Source organism: Felis catus, chromosome C1 (assembly GCF_018350175.1).
Source record: "Felis catus isolate Fca126 chromosome C1, F.catus_Fca126_mat1.0, whole genome shotgun sequence".
In the NCBI taxonomy this organism is placed as follows: domain Eukaryota; kingdom Metazoa; phylum Chordata; class Mammalia; order Carnivora; family Felidae; genus Felis; species Felis catus.
The window spans coordinates 177,812,089-177,838,350 of record NC_058375.1 but is presented as its reverse complement, the minus strand read 5'-3'; the positions used below and the strand labels follow the sequence as shown (position 1 = coordinate 177,838,350).

Genomic DNA, 26,262 nt, shown 5'->3' with positions numbered 1-26,262 from the left:
AGACAGAGTGTGAATAGGGGAGAGGCAGAGAGAGAGGGAAACATAAACCTGAAGCAGGCTCCAGGCTCTGAGCTGTCTGCACAGAGCCCGACTCAGCGCTCGAACCCAAGAGCCATGAGATCATGACCTGAGCGGAAGTGGGAGGTTTAACTGACTGAGCCACCCAGACACCCCATCGTATCATGGCTTTTGTGTTGTCGTAGACTCTGGGTCTAAAGTTCTCTCTTGTCTAGCAAGAGAGCGGGATGCAGGATTGAAAGCGAGAGATGACTAATGTCTGGGAAAAGACAAGAGCCCTGAATAAGGGTCCTTGCCCCATATTTATTCAGATCAGAAGGCTTACAAACGTGATGGGCATGCACAAAGAGACAAAGAAACTGTGAACATTAACTTGGCGGCATGAAGGAAGAGGAGGGTTTTGAAGACATACAGTGTTTGGGGTTTGGGTCAATACAAAACAAAATCTGGGCGCCAGACAGTCGGGGAGAAATGTTGTTTACAGAGGACATGAGGCAGCACCTCTGTTTATCTTAGCTAGCCTAGGGGATGAGACAGATAGGGAGAGTAACCTCAGGGTTAATAAGGCACCTTTTCTTTTGTTAACCATCTTCGCTCTGGTCTGCTTTGCCTGCAGCACAGCTGTCCATAGTCCAATTCACCAATTTACCTAACCTGGCCCTATTCTCCTGTGAAAGTAGCTTTCTGCTACAGTACTAAATTGGGGGTGCTTCCACCCTGAATATCTAATCTTGTTTATTTCATATACCTATGTATTTGGTACCTTTGCACCATTCCTATTTTAGGCCTTTGCCTCTCCCTGTCTATTCTGAGGCTCTTCACGCCCTCTCTATTTTGGGGTGTCTTTGCGCCTCCCTATTATTGGGGTGCCTTTGCACCCCATATTCTTGGGTGCCAATCTGGTTTACCCAAACTCGGGTGTGAGCATTTTATGGCTTTGTATTTCTTTATGCGTTGTTAACCCATTGGTGTAAGCCCAGGGGATTCCTAATCTTATCCCCCACATTGTGTGACCCTAAGTTTTTAATTCATTTGGGTAAATAGGAGTATGATTGCTGGATCATATGGTGGGAGTATGTTTAACTTTGTAAGAAACTGCCAAACTATCTTCCAAAGTAGCTGTACCATTTGAAAGTTCCTGTTGTGCCACATCCTCTTCAGTATTTGGTGTGGTCTGTGTTTTGGATTTAACCTTTCCAATAGCTGTGTAGTGGTATCTCATGGTTGTTTTAATTATCCTGGAAGATAATTGCTTTTTAAATCTATTAGACTGATCCTTCTACATCTTAATCAGCCTTAAGACAACTAGGTCAGCTCTTCAAATTGATTGGGATTTTTCTGCCATAGACATGTTCTTATGATTCTAGTGAGAAAATACTAGGTAGAAGCTATTAAGAGAAATCATGTGCCCAGAACAAAGAGAAGGAAATAGGAAAAGGCTGAAGCTGAGAACATGTTGTCAAGTAGAAACAGGCCACTGTGTTTGGCACTGGTAAGAGGCAAGGATAAAAATGATTTAAGAGCACTATTTGGGATGGTAAAAGGGGAAAGAGCTCATTGGCAACCAGAAGTGTGCAGTAGATTGCAGATTGCCAATAAAAATGTGAATGAAAACATTTGACTCCATAATTGGAGACAACTGCTTCATATCCCAGAGATACCATAAAAGAGGAAATATCAACATTTGAGTGCAGTATGGTTATAGGTAGTTAAAAACAATGAGAAGTCAAAATTTCTCTAATTGAGGTTAGAAGAAGAGCTGGTATAGCAGAACCAAGGGGTGCCCTACCCATATCCCCTTGGGCCCCATCATTTCAGTTCAATCCAGTGGAGTGATAAGTGCTAGCATCTGTATATATACACATACATTTTTTTTTTCTTTTTGCTTCAGGGCTAATGAAGATAAGAGTTGGTGTAAAAATGCTCCAGTTCCCAAAGCCCTTGGGTAGATAGCTCTGTCACCTGCTCTCTCCACTGGTTCCTAACCCATCTTAGCCAATGGCTTGATAACACCTGGTTTACTGGATACCTTTTCTTTGTCTCACTTATCCCCCTCCCATAACTGTTTTTGGGGATCAACTCTCAATTATACGTTTTGCATCAAATTCTTATTTCAGGCTTAGCTTTTGGAGGAACCCAGGCTCAGACAGTTGTTGATTACATGTTTCTTCAGAATCCTACATCCCCTTTGGTTCCTATTGCCTCCCTCTTTCCAGGCTCTCATGAAATTTCCCCCTTTATTTGACCTGAGACTCATTATTTTCATCCTGTAGTTGCCAAGTCATTGACTGCAGCCAGAAAACAACATCCGATTCTTCTTTCACAATGCAGAGGCAATTAATTAAATGTAGTGTTAACTCTTCCTCATGTGTTTGCATTTTAAAGGGGATCCTTGGAGAAAGAACTCAAAGGAGTGAATGAATGTCTAGTTGTGAAATCTCAGATTCTGTGCCACCTGAATGGAGGAGATTATTTTGAGCAAGACTTCTCATATCCTTTACCTCTGATTCTGGTACTCCTTGACCATTTGGGAGAAAACAAGCAGATTAACTAGTCACTTTTAAGTGACAAGTCAAAATTAGAAATTAAATGGAAGGGCTGGAGAAGAGGAATTTGAAGGAAAGCCAAAGAATTTGGCATAAAGTAGCAAAAAGAATAAAACAGCATATTCATTAATCCTAAAATACCTTTTTTCAGCATTTTAATCTCTGAAATGAAAATGCATCTTATAATCAATAGCATCTCTTAATTACGGTTGTCAGGTGGCAAACACAATGTCATTGTCATTGCCTGTGATATGAAACTCGGTCATTAGCTATTCGCATTGTTGTCACTTCAGTTGAATTATGTGCACTGTTGGCATAGCATATGTTGAGTTTAATTGCTGCTTAAAGCGTCATCAGTATAATACTGATTTAGGATTGAAACAAATAGCTATCAATTATGCAAAATGGGTTGGGAACAAGTCAGCAGGGTATAAATGTGATATTTGTTAAGCAAATTATTTGTCACTGGATGGATGATCCTAAATTCCATATTTCCATGGAAAGTAACAGTAAAGTGCTTTACAGGATGAACCAAAGGAAGATGCACACAGGTAAAAGAAGTTGTGTTACATTTTGTTTTTGAGATTCGTGCAAAAGGATTGCCTATCATACACAAAGCAACAGTGGGAAGAGAAATTGCCAAATTCCTCACAATAGAGGAATGAAATATCAGTGCAACAGCAAACTAGAATAAACAAATCATGCATTGCATGGAACGATCTTTAAGATGCATAGTATCTATTTATCAGAAACTTCCTGCTGATTTGGAACACAATGCACTTAACTTCCAGCATGATGCCATTGCGGAAAAAGTTCAATACGTGTTTAATCAAATAGGTAATGCCTGGGATGGGGAATTTGTTTTCTTTGATGAGACTTAAAATTACACTGTCAGTGCAAAAGGGATCAAGAGTATGAGTTTGGATTATGACAAGCAGTGTGTCACTGTAATCTTATACCTGCCAATTGCTGAAGTTACTGCCATATTTAATTTAATTTAAACAATGTCTAAGAATAAGAACTTCTTCAAAGACATTATTGGGATGGGCATTAAGGAGGGTACTTGTTGTGATGAGCCCTGGGTGTTATAGGTCAGTGATGAACCCCTAAATTCTACTCCTGAAACCACTATACTCTATATTTAACTAACTTGAATTTAAATAAAATCTTTTTTTTTAATTTTTTTTTCAACGTTTATTTATTTTTTGGGACAGAGAGAGACAGAGCATGAACAGGGGAGGGGCAGAGAGAGAGGGAGACACAGAATCGGAAACAGGCTCCAGGCTCTGAGCCATCAGCCCAGAGCCCCACGCGGGGCTCGAACTCACGGACCGCGAGATCGTGACCTGGCTGAAGTCGGACGCTTAACCGACTGTGCCACCCAGCCGCCTCTAAATAAAATCTTGAAAGAAGGAACAAAAAGATATTATCGAGTGGACCAAAAAAATATAGATGACAGGCCAGCTGATAGAGGACTGCTTAGTAGGCTTCTGGAATAGACATCCAGGAACCTACTATATATTCTTGTCCTCAATGATTTTATGGACATGTTTCTGAATAGTTAAAGAATAATTCCACCTAAAAGCATAGTGATATAGTTGTTAATAAAGATGGCATGACCAGGCCACTACAACCCCTCAATGTTTCAGTCAACAAACCATTTAAGGACCATTTGCAGAAGGAATGTGAGTCCTGGTTCTTGTTTGAAGGTTTTCTATTAAGACCTTCTGGTAAGATCAAGAAAGTGCTAGCATCAAAACTTACAGAATGGAGACAGTAGCTGTGCACACTTTAAAGAAATGCTGCATCACCAACATTCCTGATGTCCCAGAGGACATTGTTTTATGGAATAATATGAATGCCAATGGGACTAAGTTGAAAAGAGATTCAGAAAATTTGAATTCTAAGTAAGTGAAGAAGTTTTAGGAATACATTAACCAATTTACTTCACATGTATTACCCTTTTTATATATGCACAGTGCTGATATGTGATTTTAAATATTTATATCTCTATAGAAATAAATCCAGAGTTCTTTCAATAAGGATAAAATAAAATTTCCAAGTGATAAAAAGCATTATGTCATAGTTTATATTTTTGCTTCAAAGCTAAACGCATCATTAAAGTTCAGTTCACAGAAATGGCAGGATTGACTCACTAGTATATAATACGTCTGAATGTGTGTTGAGAGAACCCTAGGGAGAACAATCCACAAGATAGATTTTAGCATGCCTCTTTCATTAACTGATTAAATTAATCAGAAAAAAAATCAACAGAGATGCAGAAATCTGAACAAAACAACTGACACACATTGGGCTAATGAGCCTGTGTAAGACATTTGCACTGCATGCAGACTTCACATTCCCCACAAGCTCATATGGGACATTTACAGAAGGTTCGTCTGCTGGGCCACAAAGCACGTCTCAGCAAATTTTAAGTGGTTAAAGTCACTCAGAACATCTACTCTGATTAGAATTTTTTAATCTATAAAAAATGAGTGGAAAAAAAAACCCAGAGAAGTAGAAAACCCCTATGTTTGGAAATTAACCAAAACATTTATTTCTAAACAAGACGTAGGATGAAGGTAAAATCCTGATGGAAGTTAAATGATAGAAAAGGGAGAAAAATGTTATCAACATTCACAAAAGAGATGATTTGTGTATGTAGAAAATCTGAGAGAGTTTACAGATAAATTGCTAGAAATTGTTAAGAGATATTAAAAATACATTATTAGAGGGGTGCCTGGGTGACCAAGTCAGTTAAGCGTCAGACTTAGGCTCAGGTCATGATCTCACGGTTTGTGAGTTTGAGCCCCGCGTCTGGTTCTGTGCTGACAGCTCAGAGCTTGGAACCCGCTTCCGATTCTGTGTCTCCATCTCTCTCTGCCCCTCTCCTGCTCGCACTCTCTCTCTCAAAAATAAATAAACATTAAAAGTTAAAAAAAAACACACATTATTCGAGTCAATAAGATTTTTGCTAAGTTGCTAGATTCAAATTCAATATACGAAAGTCAAATATATTTCTACATACCAGCAAAAATAATTAGGAAAGAAAGATATAATTTATTCTATTATCAAAAATACCAGTTATATAGAAATAAACCTAACAAAACAATGTGTAAGATCTCCATAGATAATTATAATGCTTAATGGAGAGACATTAAAGAAGACCTAAATAAATGGATTAGAACACAATTATAAAGATCCCAAATGTATCTAAAGATTTAGCAACATTTAAATTCTCAACATGATCATGTGCGTGACTGCAGGCAGACAAGCTGGTTCTAAAATTTATATGGAAATGCAAAGAAACCTATTTTGCTTGACGTCGAAACTTATTATAAAGCTCTAGTAATTAAGATAGCTGGTTGATAAAACAGAGATAGGTAGAATCCTAGATGGAATCGAGTCCAGAAGCAAACCCACCCGCATGTGGACACTTGATGTATGAGACTCAGCCCAGCAGAGCACAGTGGGGGAAAGAAGTCAGTAAATATTGTCAGAACTGGGTACCCACATAGAAAAATGTGAAAAGGACCTCTCATTATTAACAAGCTCCAAGAGAATTACAGTGAAAAACAATACGATAAAAAGGTAACAGGGAAAAAACCTCCATGACTTCAGGTTAGGGAAAAACTTCCTAAGTCATAAAAAGCATTAATCATAAAGGGAAGAATTAATAAGTTTGATTTCACCAAAATAAATACTTCTATTCATTGGCACTTATGAAAGCACAGCCACAGGGCAGAAGATAATGTGCTACCCATATATAAGACAGACACACACCCAACAGAAAATGGGCAGCTTTCTCTCTCTGGCGTTATCTTCCTTCCTTCCTCCCACCAACACAGTCAGGGGTGTTTTTTATTCTGTTTTGTTTGGGTTGCGTTTGGTTTCGGTTTTGATTGCTTTTCTTTTTTCTTTTTTCTTAAGGTTCATACACGTGGTAACTGAAAGATGAACAGGAGTACATCATTGATATTTACCAAAATAAAAAGCAGTAATTTGGTTTTGAATCTGTAGTGATCAATTTTCCATGAGATGTTTTTGTCTCATACATTTAAGTGAGGGACTAAGTTAGAAAAATGCAGAAGGAAAAGTGAAAAGATAGGCTAGATGAAAACAATGGTGATGCTGTGCTCTCTTTAACTAAGGGAGAAAAACAGTTTAACCTTATAAGACATGAGGGGAAGTTGAATCTGAAAGGGAAGGTAAAATAGTTCAAGCAGGAAAGGAAAATGAAAATGTACACAACAGAGCTGAGAAATGTTGAAAGATAGTATCTGAATGATCACGGGAAAGCTCCCATAAGGGTGAGAAAAACAAAGACAAATAATGGTGATTCTCAGGGTCTTAGCAGAACTCCAGATCTTGGGAAGAGTTTTCAAGTTTACATAAATAACAGAGCCTCCAAATGAGCCCTAGAAGAAGAAGCCCTCTCTTTTTAAAACCAGAATATTTAAAAATTAAAGGCAAAATGAGAAAGCATTATCTTTCTTGGGAAGTTGAACAGGAGTTATTTGGAAAAAAATCAATAGATAGGAAAATTAACAACAGGAGCAAATTTCTAACTACAGACTGTCTGAAATTGTCAGCATGCAGAAATGGGAAATTTGGTATGTTTGCTAAAGAAATAGAATCATTTTCATTTCTTTACCTTATGGGCTGTTGTCAGTTTATTTTTGTTGTTTTTTTTTTTCTTTTGGAGCTTTCTGATTTAAGAGAGAAGAAAGGTGTTTGCAGGTTGTAGAATATGGAAGAGCAGGAACTCAGAAACTTGGTGTTTACCCTAGGTTTACAAATAAAAGTCCCAACTGATGTGCATCACCTAATAAAATTATGGCAGCAGTGAAGGTCATAAAAATGTTTACAACCTCATTTCTTTCCTTGAAAGATCCTTTGGTTTATCAATCTGCATAATCTTACTTTTGATTAATCGCCAATTTTCCACTTTATGGGTCGTTATTCTGTTTTTTTTTTCTGTTATTGACCTTTTGACCGTTTCGTAGATAGTTATCACCACCTTCAGAGAGGAGGGTGGAGGGAAACTAAATACTTTTCTACATTTATTAAGCATCCTGTTAACCCTGGCTTGGAAAAGTCCTCGTAACAAAGAAGTTTAATACTCCTAAAATAATGGTGTTGTTGCAGATAGTTCTATAAACCAAGACATCTCAGACCCCTGCAGGGCCCTGGCAAGTGAGGTAAATCAGTGCCTGGATTTCTCAGTGGTGGACAATCGGGCACACATTTCCCCCGAAGGGATTACAATATTTGAACTTACACAACATACCTAGTGGCTGAACTAAACCCACAGACTGCCAGCTGCCAATGTCTGCACCAATGTCTGCATAGGTAATAAAAAATGTATATGCTTAGGTGTCATAAAAGTATTACTGCTAAGGGGCACCTGGGTGGCTCGGTTGGTTAAGCATCCAGCTCTTGGTTTCAGCTCAGGTCATGATGTTGCAGCTCATGAGACAGAGCGCCCTGTTGGGCTCGGTACGGACAGTACAAGAGTGCTCTCCCTCTCTCTGTCTCTTCTGCCCCTCCCTTGCTCTCACTCTCAAAATAAATAAATAAATATTTTCTCAAAATAAATCTTTCTATCTTTCTCAAAATAAATAAATATTTAAAAAAAACATATTATTGCTGAAATGTGTGATAGTTCCACTCTAGTAAACTCACGGTTATAAGCCAGTCGACATGAAAGGCTTGGACCGAAGAATGCTTGAAGCATACCATAAAGTACAGAGTTAACAAGTGAACAGCTGGGACCACCTGGTTCATAATAATTTACAAAGAAGTAACTCTTTTACCTAAAACTTACCTTACGCATAAAATAAATGGAACCTCCTGAGTGTGTGTTCAGAGCCTTTCCTACAGAAGTGTTCAAGAACTCTTTAATTATTAAAAATGATTTTTGAGGACACAGCAATATGCTACAGAGGAGTTTCATTCACAATATAAGTTTCTGTGGCTTTAGGGCAAATTGTTGAAATAAATCCCAAGTCATTTCCTATATTTAACGAAAGGTTATTTTTGATTTGCAAGTAGCGATGTTTCCTTATGATGTATACATTTAAGCTTTTATGTTGTTTTTGCTCACTTTTTTCAGGGAAAATTTCATGGAAATCCAATGCATGTAGCTGTGGTCATTTCAAACTGCTTAAGGGAAGAGAGGAGGATATTGGCTGCAGCCAACATGCCCGTTCAGGTAATATTTTCTGAGCTTGTGATCTTGTTATCACCTTGAACTCAATTTTTCTGAGACAGATAAATTCTTATCTTCTTCCCATCCAGCTCCTTCTACCTATGCTAATGGTGCCAACCATCCTTCCGATCACTTGGAATCAAGGTCATAGGATCATTTTTGAGTAGTTCTTTGTCCCTGCCTTCATACTGAAATAATTACCTCATCCGTCTAGAGTTTGTTTTTGGAATTCTATCTATACATTCTTCTCTGTTTCCATTGGTCACCCTCTGATTCACGATCTTAAAACACCAGTTGGGGAATATAGTTAACTATCTCCTAGTTGAATTCCTAACTACCATTTGGATTTTGCTTCCCTCAGCGTGTTTATCCTTAGGGATTGATGTTGCTCAAAACCTTCTATATCTCCCGATTTCCTACCCCACAAGTCCAAAACTACTCCACAAGCAAAAACTTTATCTTTTAGAAACTCCACAAATACCTGCTTGTGGATTGTTTCAATATACTTTGCACCTGCCATTTTTTAGATTCTATTTTATCACCTATCCTGAATGAATTCAGAGCCCCCAACCAAGACTCATAGAGGAAAGAATGAAGCCCTTGGGAATACTTTTTCAGTTAATCCTTATAAAAAGGAAAGAATATGTAAGTAATCAGTTTTCCAAATGACATCCTCCATAATTTAGTAAATCACACCACTATATTTATTTTTAAAAGCCCAAGAAAAGTATCTTTTTTTGGAACTGTTAAGAATTTTTAGATTTAACTATTGTCAGGTTATGGTTGTTTTGGGAGAAGTAGGAAATTTTAACAATTTCTTCTTTCTTAGATGAAGAAGGGCAGTATCATTTTTATTTAATTTAAAATCTAAAGTATAGTGCTGCTAAAGTAAATATAGCTTGATTCATAATTGGGTAAAAATTAAAATTCTATGACTACTATTATATGATATTCTTATATATCCTCAACTCTGCTTTTCTATATCCCTCTTATCTCTAGTCATTGTAGTGTGTGTGTGTGTGTGTGTGTGTGTGTGTTGTTGTTGTCTTTAAATGTCAGATATCAGTCAAATTAGAAGCTACGAATAATCTCCCAGATGCATGCCACAACATGGTACCACATGCTACCATAAAAGAAGCACTGTTGTAAATTTCAAACCTTCAAACCAATATACAACTATCTGGATGGATCTATAGATAGAGAGAGAGTGAGAGACAGAGAGAAATAACTGAAGACAAAATGAGAGAGAAGGAACTTTATAAATATTTTCCAATCTGAAGAATGTAGTGTAGTTGAAAGAACACTTGACTGCCAGCCACCCGCATCGGCTCTACTTGAGGTTCCACCCGATTTGCTTGGTCAGGTCGTCAGCCTTTCTAACCGTAGCTCCTGGCCCAGCTATAAGGTAAAGGGGTTGCTGATGTTCTAACTCTCATCTCTGGGTATCTGTATACTTTGATACCAAAGGAACGCATTCAGTTTCTTTATATCTGAGGAACACTCAATGTTAGATTATTTGAATGGCCAAGAAATGGTGCTTGGAAAAGTTGGTTAGCACCTTTCTGTTTAACTAGGCTAACAGTTTCAGATATTCTTTAGTGAGCTCCCTTTTGTTCCGGTGTAAAAGTAAATCTCATCCCAGCAGATTCAACATCCCTAATTCTGAATTTAAGTCCAACTTAACGTAGCCACTATACTCATTTTTAATTTTTTTTTCAACGTTTTATTTATTTTTGGGATAGAGAGAGACAGAGCATGAATGGGGGAGGGCCAGAGAGAGAGGGAGACACAGAATCGGAAACAGGCTCCAGGCTCCGAGCCATCAGCCCAGAGCCTGACGCGGGGCTCGGACTCACGGACCGCGAGATCGTGACCTGGCTGAAGTCGGACGCTTAACCGACTGCGCCACCCAGGCGCCCCTATACTCATTTTTAAATTACATGTATTCATTTTATAGAATTTCGAAAGTAACAATAGGTCTGTTGTAGAATGTTAGGAAAAAAAGTTTAAGTCATAAAATCATCCGTAACTTCACTTATATACTGATAACATTTTAGTGTGTGTGTTCTTCCAATCATATGTACTTAAGTTCACATGTCTATGCATATACCCATATATTTCTACATACATATACATATATAAGAACTAGAGATCACAAACACATGGTGTTTTTATAATTTGCTCCTTTTCTTAACAACTTAGTGCTACTTTAAATGTCATTAAATATTTTTCTAAAGTATGCTTTTTAATAGCTGTAGAATGTTCCATATCATACTGATCCAAGCCTCAGTTCAAAGTATGCTACATATGCTACATTTGTTATAAACTTGTTTTTTCCACATCACTGAAAGTTCAAGACATCTTTTTTCTAGGGACCTTTGGAGAAATCCTTACAAAGTTCTTCAGTTTCAGAAAGGCAGAGGAATGTGGAGCACAAAGTGACTGCCATTAGAAATAGTGTGCAGGTGAGTGTTTCATGAAAAATTAGCAAGGTGGCCCTAACTGTGCCTCTTTTTCTTATGTGCCCAAAGCTAGTACATACAGAAATCATAGGGTAACTTGTCAATAAGATAACTATCTCTCACACACTATGTTCATATTAGAAAAGATTTCTTTGGGGGAAACTTTTCAACTTCAATTTACTGGAGACTGGAGCTCCCCGCCCCCCAAATTCTAAGCCTCTAACCTTCACATCTGTAATGTCTGCATCTTCATCTGCAAAAGTGAGGATAACCACCACCACGGGCTTGTTGTGAGGACAAATGAGATGATGTAAGGAAAGCCATTAGCCCAGATCTTGGCACTTAATACCTATTATGTCTGAGCAGAAAGATATCACCACGTTTGGAGAAAAGCAAAGTGAAATCTTGAAACATAAACAAACAGGAGACATAGAGGAAGCATAGATATTTTTCTAAGAAGCAGAGAGGGACTGTAGGCTGAATTGTCATAAAGTACAGCAGATTAGAATAGAGCCTTTCAGTGAAAAGATAACTGATACATTAATGCAGAGTTGTAGGGAACTAAAAGGGAAAAGGTATCCATATTCTCCAATAATAAAAAAAAGTTATTAGTAGCATCATTTGGAAGTGAGAGATAAAAGGCAAGATGCTGAAAGATTTTCAAACAATCAGGAAGGAAAAATGAAGAGAAAATTTTGTCTGGTTCTTCCAGTGCTATTCAAACTTCATGGGAATTAGCTCTTTAGAAATGTAGATTGTACACACTTCGTCTGGGACATGACTGAAGCCCCAAATAGTGTATTTTGAAACACTGATGATGATATTTCCCTGATGTGCTTACATGTAACAACAGACTATGTTTTCTTTTGTAAAAAGATGACAGAACAAGACACCAAATATTTAGAAGACCTGCAAGATGAATTTGACTACAGGTATAAAACAATTCAGACAATGGGTAAGTTTTTATTTTGTCTGTAGTTCTACCTAGGGACATAAAGACAACATGACTAGGACTTATTCTTTACTGACAAAATTGATAAATTGATCTACTTCCCTAAGTGAAGTGCTTTTGTTTTTGTTTTGAAGAGAAAGTGCAGGAGAGTATTTTGCTTCCTCCTTTTCCCTCTTTCTGTTTCTCTGTGTGTGAGTGTCTGTGTGTGTGTGTGTGTGTGTGTGTGTGTGTGTATACCAACCAATTCAAAGTAAATTATACAGCTCAAGAGAAATCAGAATCAAAATATCATTATCACAACTAAGAAAAGTAATAATAGTTCCTAGCATGATCAGGAAATTACTAATATCATCCCTAAATGAGTGTTTTAAATATAATTTCTTAAGTTGTAAGTAGAAATATAGGGTGCCTGCCCGGCTGAGTGAATAGAGCATGAGGCTCTTGATCTCAGGGTCATGAGTTCAAACTCCACCTAGGGCGTAGAGCCTCCTTTAAAAAAAAAATTTTTTTTAATTGTAAGTAGAAATGTGATTCACTGTAGGAAATTTGGGAAGTAGACAAAAGCATTAAAAAATTAAAGATCATACAAAATTCCACCATCTATAAACACTGTCAAAATGTTAGTATACTTCCTTCCAGCCTTTTCCCTATATATTCAAATACATACATATCTATTTATTTGCAAAAATAATAATAATACACAGTTTTGTGTATTGCATTTTAAACTGAAGTTTTAATTTAAATATTTCCCTGTATCATAAAAAATCTTCAAAGACATAATTTCAATAATTGTATGAATGTCAGAACGTAAGAACACTGCAATTATTTGATTATCTCTGTGATTAAACACTGAGTTTGTTTACAATTAGATGTTTTTTAAAAAATGGAAAGGGAGGGGCGCCTGGGTGGCGCAGTCGGTTAAGCGTCCGACTTCAGCCAGGTCACGATCTCGCGGTCCGTGAGTTCGAGACCCGCATCAGGCTCTGGGCTGATGGCTCGGAGCCTGGAGCCTGTTTCCGATTCTGTGTCTCCCTCTCTCTCTGACCCTCCCCCGTTCATGCTCTGTCTCTCTCTGTCCCAAAATAAATAAAAAACGTTGAAAAAAAAATTAAAAAAAAAATGGAAAGGGAAAAAAGCAATGAAAGAATGAGAATATTTATAAGGTCTAAAATTTACAAGTAACAACGGATTGATCATTCGAAGTGTACTGCCATTAGTGGGACAATTGAGGAAATTCCAATTAGGTCTAGATTAGCTAATCGGATGTACCAAACAATTTGCAGGCTTTGGTAATTGTACTACACTTATGTAAGATATTAGAGGGAGCTGGATAAAGAACAGATGGAAACTGTACTATTGTCGCAACTCTTTTGTAATTCTGAAATTATTTTCAAATAATTTTTCAAAACAAATCGGATAGAAATCTTTTATTTACTGAAGCATTTTTAACTACTGAGATGTTAGCTTAAAACTTCTGGAAGGAACTATGGATGACTGTGACCAAATGCTTAACTGTCATCTAAGATTTAAAAGCAAAAAGGGGGCGTCTGGGTGGCTCAGTCGGTTAAGTGTCCGACTTCAGCTCAGGTCACGATCTCGCGGTCCGTGAGTTCGAGCCCGCGTCGGGCTCTGGGCTGATGGCTCAGAGCCTGGAGCCTGCTTCGGATTCTGTGTCTCCCTCTCTCCCTGCCCCTCCCCCGTTCATGCTCTGTCTCTCTCTGTCTCAAAAATAAATAAACGTTTAAAAAAAATAAAATAAAAGCAAAGATACTCGGATAGGAATCTTGTTTGGCATAGGTGACAAGTGACGTGTTCTCCTGGCATCTTCAGGATGTGTTGGCTCCTATGAGGTCATGTTTAAAATAGTCATAGTTGCTTATATGTATAATTTTTCCCTTCAGAAAAAATGGCACAAGCATGCATTTCATCAGATTATCAAAGGGGTCCATGATCCTAAAAAGGTTTAGAAATACAAATTTAATCCAGCATTCCAGTCCATTGAATGCAGTCTCATCCCAAATCTCATATGTGAGTCACCAATTTAAGCAGTAGAATGTAGAGACATCTGGGTGGCTCAATAGGTAGAGCATGTGACTGTTGATGTCAGAGTCATGAGTTCAAGCCCCAGGTTGGGCATGAAGCCCACTTAATTAAAAAAAAAGTTGTTAAAAAAGAAGTAGAATGTAACAAAATACATTAAATGATAGAATTGCTTTGAACTTAGCATATTAGAGTTATATTGATATTATCAGTGCTTCATGAGCATTACGAAGAATCAAATTGATCATTCTATCACTTAAATCAACAAGTATTCATTTTGTTGATTATAAGTGAAATGAAATGGTTTTTTTTTTAATGTTTATTTATTTTTGAGAGAAAGAGAGAGAGAGAAAGCGCGGGCAGGGGAAGGGCAGAGAGGGAGGGAGACACAAAATTCGAAGCAGGCTCCAGTCTCCAAGCTGTCAGCGCAGAGCCCAATGCAGGGTTCAAACTCACGAAGCACAAGATCATGACCTGAGCTGGAAAGTCAGACTCTTAGCTGAACTGAGCCACCCATGAACCCCGTGAAATGAAATGTTTTAAGTGAAATGAAAGACACATGAACACAAGTTATATCTTGCTGGTGAAGACCGAAAAGTATTAGCTAATGAATTTTGAGTTAATAAAATGCTGTAGAAGCCAGATTTTGCTACATGTGGGATCTAGGAGTTAGTGAATTTGTGAATACAACCAAGAATGATTTCCTGGAGGTCAGTGCTATTTTGTAGAGAAATTGGGCCCCACGTTGTTTGGGGGCCTCTTTTTCACAATCACACAGGTCAGATTGGCATTTCCACCCTTCACTTTTCACCGACAAGAGCAGTTACTGTAAATAACCACTTCAAGTTAAATAATACAACGTTTATTGCACATCTCCCATTTAAGAGGATAAACCATCTCAGGTTTTTTTCAGTCAGAGATTTTTCTTAATTTGTAACTCTTTCCTGCTTCTAGTTTTACTGTGAGGCAAGCTCATTCTGCAAAGGACAAAAAGGAAAGCAAAGGACTTCATCGTTATTAGTTCATGAGACTAAGTAGGTAAAACTGCAACTCTTCAGGCAGTTTTCCATAATTCCTGGGTATCAAGTAGAGTGAGGCAGATGGGTAAAGGCATCAGGAGGAGTCAAATATGATTAATGGGCACAAAGACAGGCCCCTTTCCTACTTACGCCAACCAGCTAGGGTTACTATCAATGTAGAGGTATCTTAAAAAGGAATACATTTCAAAAACTTTTTTTACCTCTCTCTCTGCCCCAAAAAGGAACATGGTGTGAAGAATGGTCTTCAGTCAAGGTCTGTATGATAGAGAGCTCACTGGCTTACTCGGTGGTGATCCTTCCTGGCAAATGAGCAGATAGGGACTGACTTTCACGCTCATCTCTAACAGTCGCATTAGGCTTCTGTATCTTAAGACTTAAGGATGGGAATTGCAGCAGATGTAGCTTTCAGAACAGAGACCTTTGCCTTGGAGTGGACTCCACATCTCATCTCTTTTCCTTCACAGATCAGGGGGACAAGAATAATGCCCTAATGAATCAGGAAGTTTTGACTCTGCAAGAAATGCTTAACAGTCTCGACTTCAAGAGAAAGGTTAGTGAAGAACTTTAATTTGGCCTTTTGCCCGTTTTTCTCCTTTTCCTGTATTTGATCCTACTGAAAAGAATCATGCTCTTGGATTCCTTCAGTTCTATTTAAGCTGAATGAATAAATGGCAATGTTTCTAGAAAGAGTGCCATGCTGTTTGCCATGCTTCTCTTGCTAAGTTCACAAAGTTGGACCTCTTGCGAGTTTATTTATCTTGCTTATGCTGTACATTTACTGTAGCTACCATTAATTTCAAGGTGAATGTTTTACCCAATTTTTATTTGCCACTATTTCAGACATGACTGTCTTAGTTTCTGTACTTAATATGCTGATGTGGGTTCTCCTACACATGTATAATTAAAATATTATTTGATGACTACTAAAAGTTTAATAGAAAAATCAATGTTCCAGTTTCTACTCTGAAAAATGACCTCATGCTAAGTAATTTCTTAGATTTCAGGATAGTTCATCGACAACTGAGCGTATTCAATCTAACCTCCTTTCACGGAGAGGAAGAACTCCTTTCTGACAAAATGAAATATTTTTTAAAAAAGGGAAACATTTCTATTTCAACTTTCTATCTCTCCTTGAAAATAAATGCATTGAAATCTGAGCTGTTACTGATAAGTCAAGAGTTTATTTCTAAAAGTTTGGCTTCGTTTTTTGTACAGGAATTTGTGTGAGCACAGATAAATGTAAAATTTATTTTCACCCTAAATTATAAACTTTAACAGATATCAGATTTTAAGCATGCAAGTATTTAATCCAAGATAAGCTTAATGCTTTTATGCATAATGAATCTATACTATATGTTTTATGCATGCTATCTTATTCTACTTCAGAAATAAGATTTTAAGGACAAAAGGAACCAGAAATAATTCTGTCCATTCACCTGATTGTATAGATCAAAATATAAAGTTCCAGCAAATTAAGTGGTTTATCCAAATTCACATAGCTTGTCACAGAACCAGGATAGGAATTCACAACTTCTAATCCTTAGGCCTTTGAAAGCTATACTTCTTCCTAAATTCAGATAAAGTCCTAATAAAAACTAATACAGAAAGACTACAATTTTAGTCATTGCATTTAAAAATAAATGAATAAACATATTTATAAGAATATAAATTTAATCTGTGTCTTTTTAAATAATGGAGAAATGGCTGTATGACTAGAAGATTCAATATTGTCACAGGAGGTACAAACTCAATATATTTACACTAAATGATATTACATTATGAGATTGCTAACTGTGGTCATGCTTCTTTCTTTGTGATGTTATTTGTGATAATTTAATAGTTTGAAAAGGCAGTGCTATGATAACTATAAGGTAGTATTTCATAAAGTATGTAGTGAGAATTGTAACCAAGCCTATATCTTCCAGGTCAGACAAATTGTTTTACAGGTTGAATTATAAGTGACTTTGGTTGTGTCTCCTGAAAATCTTTTCAGTAGTCACCTTTGTTTTTAGGAAGCCCTCAGTAAAATGACACAAATAGTCAATGAAACGGACTTGTTAATGAACAGCATGCTGATGGAAGAGCTGCAGGACTGGAAGAGGCGCCAGCAGATCGCCTGCATTGGAGGACCGCTCCACAATGGGCTCGACCAGCTTCAAAACTGGTAAAACGAATTGACTTCAGTTTCTGGTGAAAACCACAGGAAGTACAAACCTTCAGTGTAGCTCAGCCAGAGATGTATATGTGTTTTTTTTTAATGTTTATTTATTTTTGAGAGAGAGACAGATAGACAGAATGCAAGCAGGGGAGAGGCAGAGAGAGAGGGAGACACAGAATCTGAAGCAGGCTCCAGGCTCGGAGCTGTCAGCACAGAGCCTGACGCGGGGCTTGAACTGACAGACCTCAAGATCATGACCTGAGCCAAAGTTGGATGCTTAACTGACTGAGCCACCCAGGCGCCCCTATGTGTTTTTAATTTTATTCCTTTGGGGCAAAAACAAAGTATCTATAGAAGTCTATAGAATGCATCAGAAATGCTTACTTTTTCTCATCTAATATATAAATCTTAAAAGACTCAAGTGAATTTTTGAAACCTGCAATAAATATAGCTTTCTATAAGGACATAAGAAGCACTAACTTCAAAAGCTTAAAAAAAGATATCTTAGTTTTTAAATGTATATCTTAAGAAGTCAGTGTTCAACGTTAGTTTTGTGTGTTCAACAAAGTGATTTATTTTTGTATTTAAATGAAATATCTCAAATGGCTAATACAACAGGGCATCCCCTACAGTATACACATAGGCTATCATATACAGATATCCTTTGTATTGGAAAAAAAAAATGTGGATAGGGCTTTCTTCTTCATCAGTGCCAAATAAAATTATCTGATCGAATGAGCACTTAGAAAAAATAATGAAAAAGAAGGAAAATGTTCAGTTGAAATCTAAAATTGCTTTCAAAGGGTACAGAGCAATACAAGGGAGATATGACATAACTGGGGCCACTTGCACCCCGCCAGTCCCACTTGTTAAGAAGAGTAAGGAATTGGGCTCTTTTTAAAACATACTGATTTCCCTTGGGGAGATGCTTTAATTCCCTAACCTCACTGTAATCCCTTGTTTTGAAAACAAGATAAACAACAAAGGAAGCCATCAAGAATTTAGCAGATAAGCGTGCTTACACCAAATTCTGGGGGGGGGGGGGGGGGGGGGGGTGACAGATCTTTTCATAGCACTATGCAGGGAATAAACTTCTAAGTAGAAAGAGCTGCTGTCAGGGCCAGAAAAACTTAGCAAGTCTGCCCAGATATCCTGCCTCCTTGGGAGTGGACAGTCCCTTCAGTGTCCATTTCAGCCTCTCTCTTTCTTAAACTTCAGGCCCAAGAGCCCACCTCCATTTCTGAGGTGAGATCGCCACATAGTGAGTAAAACTCTAAGCACGTACCTTCTCCAGACAGATACACTGATAATTTTTGGCTAATACTTAGGATTTGAAAAATACGTACTGGAGTGGGGAAGGCAGTTCATTTCATACTGTATTTTTTCTTTATTATTCTTATGCATAACACTCTTCATATCATGTATTTTTAAAGTTTTAAATTTGCTTTCTCTACCCATTAGTGAGTACCATATCCTTAACATATATATGTTTAACAGACTTGTAAACAAAAAAAAGGGATTTGTTTCCAGATGTTGACAAAATTTTGTAAATGATGTCTATAACTATAGGTAAAAATGAGAAAATGTTGAAAACGTTTCCCATGCATCATACATCCTGGAGGAAAAACTAATTTGGGAAATAAACATACAGAACTGTCACTAACTTTTAATGGAATTAAGTAAATGATTGTACTAATTGAATAATTATTTAATAATTTATTGTTTGCTAATGTGTTTAATAGTTAAAACGGTAGCTTGTTAAATGGGAAAACTATCTGCTGATTTTCATTTGTTGTTCAATAGCTTTACACTGTTGGCAGAAAGTCTGTTCCAACTCAGAAGGCAATTGGAGAAATTAGAGGAGCAGTCGACTAAAATGACATATGAAGGTGATCCCATCCCCATGCAAAGAGCCCATCTGCTAGAAAGAGTCACCTTCTTGATCTACAACCTTTTTAAGAAGTAAGTAAAGTATTATCCATTTAAATGCCTCATGGAAGCCTCAGTCTTGTGGGGTTGTAAGGACACCCTGGCTGGGGTTTTAGTGTTAAGGTGATGGGGGGGTGGGGGGGGGGGTAGGCAAGTGTTAAACAGTGAGCCTCAGGGTAAAGGGAATAAAGCTACAGAGAGTTCCAGAAGCCTTTCTGCTCTTCACTATTTATTCAACACTTCTCCCAAGAACTGACTCAGTTTTCCATGAGCCAAGCACATCATCCAGCTGAAGTTCATTTTTCACGTTTTAGAAAACAAGATTTCAATGATTTCTTCTTAAGTATATATCCAAGAAATGAAGGGTGGAGACCATGTTTATGTGTATTAGCTCATCTAAAAAAAATTCTAATATCCAGAAATTCTAATATCCAGTTCAAAGATGGCATGAAATTAATTTTTCCTTTATGTTTAGTATGATAAAAATAGACTTTTATTCTTGACTCAAGTATAACAATTAAGAATTATTTACCATTGTTATTTAGGGACAATCTTTAGGCATTTTTTCCATCTCCTGGTAACTATTTATGAGAAATCTTTGGAAAGATTTGAACTTCATGGACATTTGAATGTCTTCGAAGTGTAGAAAATTTGGATCTTTTAAGAGGACAGCATCCTGTTTCTCTGTGGTTTTCAGCCTGTCAATATTTTCAATGTTTTCAAGACGTGCTTTATTTCCTTTTAATCTAGCTCATTTGTGGTTGAACGACAGCCATGCATGCCAACTCACCCTCAGAGACCGATGGTACTTAAAACTCTCATTCAGTTCACTGTAAAGCTAAGGTAGGCAGAATGTGCTCTATCATTTCATTTGTTTGTGGAGCCTCAGCCACTGCGTTAATTACAACTCATTTCTCTCATAAGGCCTTTCATTCAACTCTTCTTTATTATGCACTTCCTGCATGCCCAGCACTGAGCTTTGGTAGATACCCTCAGAAATGTTAATATGAGGGCCCTGCTTGTAAAGAATATGACAATAAAGATGAAAGCCTGAAGGGTATTATCATGACAGTATGGAATTCCAACGTCGGGCATCATGGGATTAATGGCTGAAAAGGCTGACTTGGTAGAGGCTAGCAAAGCCTTGTGGTCCCCTATGAGGAAGGACCCTGCAGGAAGAGCAGAGACAGGAAGGAGAGTGGGATTGTAGGAGAGCGAGACGACAGAAATAATGACTTTCTGGGTCTGTTTTGTAAGCATGTGAAATAGGGCGAGGTAGACTTGAGTAGATTGGGGACAGAATATGAAAGGCTTTGAATATCTTACCCATGAAATATGATGGTATGTTCTTCCCCTCTGATTGCCCAGCAGCTAGCTTATAAGATTTTCCACAAAAACTCATAATGCTGTAATTTTCAATACATCCTTACCATGTACCTGATTTAAAGACATATGACTTTTGTGTTATTGCTGCTTTGTCTGTGCATGTGATCCTTTCCATTAGCATGAGAAACCAAGACGTATCATTTTCCCTAGTGACACTTAAAATAATGAATTTGAACTCAAACTTTCAAAGATTTTCATCATGCATCAATCTCCAAGGCCCCCAAGCTTTAAATTCCTAATCACTAAGTCACCTCTGACTACCATACGAGAGGTAATGATGCCATGGTAGATAGTGATTTAGGGCCCCACAATAGGGTCCCTGATCACACATCACTATTGGAACTTTATTTTTATTTTATTTTATTTTATTTTATTTTATTCATTTCAAATCTATTGAGATGTAACTGACATACACTATAGAAGTTTAAGGTGTACAGTGTAACAACTTGTCTTACATAAGTTGAAAAATGATTACTACAAAAAGGTTAGTTAACATCCATCACCTCAGAACTCCATTTTTAAAGGGAAGGCATTTTTCTTCAGTTTGCATTTTAAATACCTGACTTGAAATTCTTAATCATTTCCTTTGTGTGAATTTTGTAGTTAAGATTTAAGAACCAAGAACAAAAGGCAGAGGCCAGGTTCCCTTTCAAAATTTCATGATTTTCAAAAGTTGTTCATTCATTCCTCATCCCTATATTTCTATAACCCAGAAGACAGTAACACTAAAGGGAAATAGGATAGAGGGGTGGTGGACATCCTACTTTTCCTTGAGATACCCCCAGAGATGAAATGGTAAGTCTAAGATGCTCTCTGGGACAAAAAGGGAGATGATTAGGGAATGTTCTCAGCCAAGAGTTCAGCCAATGTTTAGCCAAGAAGCTCCCTGAATGGGCATCACCTTACATGTTGTTTGAACTGATTGCCAGGAGCCTAGACCATTAGTCCCTGATTTGAAAGCAGCGTTCCTGCTTTCCTCTTCCACCTGACTGTTGGTTCCCTATCCTTCTCTGTACCCTGTTCTTCACTGTCTTGATAGATGATCCTTTACTAATATTCAAACTTTTTCCCTAAAACCCCTCCCTCCCAAAGAATTCCAGCCTCCTGTTTCAAAAGGAACAGTGACATGGGATTCCCTTTAGTCATCAGCATCTCACAGTGGATCAGATCCTTCCTGAAGTATGATAGGAAGGCAGAGAGGGAAAACTTGCTGCCTTATTTCATATGACCTCCTCACCCTTCACTACTAACAACTACACGCTTATCATATTCCAAACCCTAACACCAAACCTGTGCTTCATGCAGGATTTTTAAGGAGCCTTTGTCACATTCTACCCACACTTTTGTTTGAGCTATCATCTATGATTATATTTCTCCAATGCCAGTCAGTTGCTTATTTCCATTTTCCATATTCCATCTATTATATTTAGCTGGACCTCTTCCCTTTATGTGTAGCTACGTCCACACTTCTAGGGCTGTCTTGGCCATACATGAGGAGCTCAATACATGCTGAGTGAATGAATGAGTTTTGGGATGAGTGCATGATTGGGATGAGTGAGTGAGTGATTGGATTAATATCTCTGAAATCGACTGAACCCACAGAGAGGGTATATTAGAGGTTATGACTCAAACGATTGGGAAAAGCAAAAGAATAAAGTATCTGACACCAGAAGAAGAAATTAAAGGAATTCTTACTCTGATCTTTAATCACTTGTTTGGAATTAAATCTTTCTAAGTTATGAACATTTTTGCTGGGACTTACATAGTGTACTTAAAGATTGCAAATACATCTGAATTGGAATTTTTCAGATCCCAGAGGCCTGGTCTTTCTCAGACTTTTTGCCATAAAACAGTTATCATCAAAACATTTTGGTTTTGCCAAGCTTAAATTTTTTTATGATATGAGAATAAAATGGAGCCATATTGATACATTTGAATTTTTTCTTATATTTATACACTTAACCCAAATTTGAGCTTTAGCCAAAATATATAGCTATTTTTCTGACCTAGCCAATGTATTATCCAACATACATCAACTAAAGCAATATGGAAGTACTTCACAAATGTTTGTCAATACGATAGGAAATGGCTGGTGTCAATATTAGTAACATGACAAACTAAAGAGGAATTGTACATTTTTATTTTTATTTATTTTTACTTTATTTTAATTTCCAGTATAGTTAACCTATAGTGTTATATTAGTTTCAGATGTACAATATAGTGATTCAACCACGAATCACACTAACATATAACTGAAGATAACCTAAATTCAATTTATGTGTATAGGACATAAATATATTTATATATTTAAATATAAAAAGGCTCTTAGCACTTTTAATTTTTGGCTCTGATTCTTATTTATGTGTCTTTCCAGACTACTAATAAAATTGCCAGAACTGAACTATCAGGTAAAGGTGAAAGCATCTATTGACAAGTAAGTTTCTAATTTCATTTTGAAACATGAAAATGTGAGACTTTGTAAAAAGAACTTTCCTCATTCTATAGAATTATTTCAAACTTTTAAATATATTTCTCTAACATTACATATCAATGTACTTCAAACATTTGACTTTGAAGTTCAAACATTTAATAGAACTCCAATGAAGATTTCTTTAAAAAATTTTACTATAAAGTCTTGAAATGAAAATTTATGACTATATTATACTACTCTCTAAAGTATCAAAGAAAGTTTTTACTAGATCCATAAAATAGCTCATTTTAAGGAATCTTCTTGGTTTTACAGGAATGTTTCAACTCTAAGGTAAGAAATTTATTTTATATATTTTTTGATGGTCCCATAAATGTATTTTACCTGAGACCATGTAAATAGCTAAGATTTCCTGTCTAGCAATCGAAGATTTGTTCTTTGTGGAACTCATGTCAAAGCCATGTCCATTGAAGAATCTTCTAACGGGAGTCTCTCAGTAGAATTTCGACATTTGGTGAGTTCAACAGTAAAATTACACAAGCTACTCCCCCTCCCAAATCAGACACATCCTTAAGAATAGGCCTTATAATTAAATATATTTTGGTTTCTGGAATTTCTTATGTGAGATTAAGGGCCACATTGAGAAATAAAACATGCCATTATTGAAGAATTAAAAATGTTAGAAAGACCACAGTAACTTAACTCAGAAGTCCAAGTTCTCAAAAATGGTGAGAATAGTACCTAAGTATATACAGCAATTGGTCAATATATTTTGGAAATAATAACAGACATAATCGGTCTTGTAATGGATAGGAATTCCTGGTTTCATTTTTTAAATGTGCCCAAGAAATGATATCCAGCAACAACATGTCTGGCCGAAGGTGCTTTCATTTTTAGAGTAGCTTGTGGGCAGGTAGGATGTTCCTGGGTCTGGCGGTTGCACAGAGTTTGCCTTAGCATGTCTAGAAAGCTTCTGACCCAGCCTTAACCTGCTGCTTCTTGTTCATACCACTTCCTCTTAACCTAGAGTTCTCTTCCTGCTTTCTTTCTAATTCTTTGTATAGTTCTTAGATTCCCAAAGACTCTACTGCTTTTCTTGCCAGATGCATGATACTCATGATTAGCACTTAGAAAGGACCTCACCCGAATGTTGGGGCACCACTAAGTGGGCTTCAAAGGGTCTAATTTCTAAAAGATAAAATTTAGGTTAATAGATATCTGCATATACAAATGTATGCTGGCTTTTGTTTTTAATTTTGTTTTTATTTGGTCTGTAGTATTGAAGGGTACATTTCTTTTTCACTGAATCCCTCCAGTGTGAGACTGATAAACAAAATGTAAGGAGGAGTTATGTATTATACATCCTTAGAACTAATACTCTTTTCACATAGGTTCATTTCCTATTCTTAAGAAATTTTCAATAATGGACAATGTTTGCTAATAAATAAAGCTGTAAAAGACCTTAACTTAGAGATGTCTACCTCTCAATAAAGGTCATGTGGAAAGGACAAGGAACATACCAAAAAGTGGTTAGGTCTTTACTCCAGGAGGGATAACACATAAAATAAAATCTTACTTTTTAAGGTGCTCTTCTAGTTACAAAGCGTTTTTATACATATTATCTTTTGCATAATAACTTAAAAAAAAAAAACCTTTATTTTTGAAGCTGGGGAGGGGCAGAGTGAGGGGAACAGAGGATCCAAAAAGGGTTCTGCGTCCACAACAGCGAGCCTAATGCGGAACTCGAATTCACTGTGAGATCATGACCTAAGCCGAAGTCGGACATTCACCCAACCGAGCCACCCAAGCGCCCCGCATAAGAACTTCTAGTTGCTTTTTAATACAAAACTAAATGTAGAAAACCAGAGAGGCAAAAAATGAAAAAATTAAAAATCATCTGTAATCTCACTACCTTATAGCACTATTACATCTTTACTTTCGTTTTCATTCTTTTCTAACTTTTGTATATGTACTTTTTAAGTGAGATCAGACTGTAGGCACTATGTAAACTGTTGTCTGCCTTTTAAAAAATGAAGTCATCTATATCATGAATATTTCTATGTCCCTGAGTCTCTAACGCCATGTAGTAGCTTGGTGTGTCCTGTGGCATAGTACCTCCCATTGTTTGTTTCCCCAATCCTCTGTGTTGGTTTCACAGGGATTGAGAACCATTGCAGCTTAGCTCAGGTGATGCTTTCCAGGTACAAAGGAGTGCTGAGTAGATTTTAAAACATCCCAGCATGATTTCCTCTTTCCTAAACGTGGGCTGAAAATCATAGTCTTAACAGTATGGCAACTTCCTCATGTCCCTTAGTGAAAGTTTCTAAAGTGACATCCCATGAGATGAAACCATCAGCTTCTTTCTGTTGAATCTGGGCACCTGTGTCAGGTTTCCGTAATTAGAAGACATCTGGGTTACTGTTCTAGAAAGCAGAATTGTGGCCCAGAAAATCACTCCAATAGGTATGACCGACTCGATATTTAATTGATAATGCTGTTATTCCTTTTTTGCAAAGCAACCAAAGGAAATGAAGTCCAGTGCTGGAAGCAAAGGAAATGAGGTACAAAATGATTTCTACAAGATAATTATTTTTAGGAAATAACTCTATAATATCTTATTTTTACAAAGCTTTTAAACTGCCCTTTATAGTTTTATGTAAAGTCAAATTCATGTTTCTCTGGTTACAAACGTAAAGCTGGATAAGTGCAAACAGTCTAAGAAATTTTGTCTTAAAGAGGAGAAAATAGAAATTGCATATAATAATACCCTTTTAAAAGAAAAACTTAACATTTTGGTTCACATCATTCTAGACCTTTATCTATGTATATATTACTTTACAATATATGTACACATTGTTTCATAACCTGCTTTTTTTCCACATAACAATGTAAGGTGAACAGCTTTCCATAACCTTAAATACTCCTAGAGAACATCACTTAAACTGCCTGTACTGAATTGCATTTCACAGGTGTGCTGTAATTTCTTTAGTCAGTTCTCCCTTATTATAAAACATCTTAAAATCACTCATTTTCCACAGATAAGAGTTAAGTCTCAAACTTCATGACATATTATATGAAAATCAGACATGAAA

The 26,262-nt window shown here is 36.9% G+C and overlaps 1 protein-coding gene across 8 annotated transcripts in view; it reads left to right on the top strand.

Moving 5' to 3' along the window:
• Positions 1-26,262, top strand: part of STAT4 (signal transducer and activator of transcription 4) — a 116,034-nt gene that overhangs the window by 68,880 nt on the left and 20,892 nt on the right. For all 8 annotated transcript variants that reach the window (XM_023259573.2, XM_023259572.2, XM_023259571.2 and 5 more), the window contains 11 exons: positions 8,680-8,778; positions 11,148-11,240; positions 12,114-12,192; positions 15,734-15,819; positions 17,282-17,433; positions 19,231-19,389; positions 20,107-20,199; positions 23,117-23,176; positions 23,486-23,503; positions 23,591-23,684; positions 25,687-25,731. In XM_023259573.2, coding sequence (XP_023115341.1) covers positions 8,680-8,778; positions 11,148-11,240; positions 12,114-12,192; positions 15,734-15,819; positions 17,282-17,433; positions 19,231-19,389; positions 20,107-20,199; positions 23,117-23,176; positions 23,486-23,503; positions 23,591-23,684; positions 25,687-25,731 — 978 coding nt within the window. The remainder of the gene's footprint in view (positions 1-8,679; positions 8,779-11,147; positions 11,241-12,113; positions 12,193-15,733; positions 15,820-17,281; positions 17,434-19,230; positions 19,390-20,106; positions 20,200-23,116; positions 23,177-23,485; positions 23,504-23,590; positions 23,685-25,686; positions 25,732-26,262) is intronic.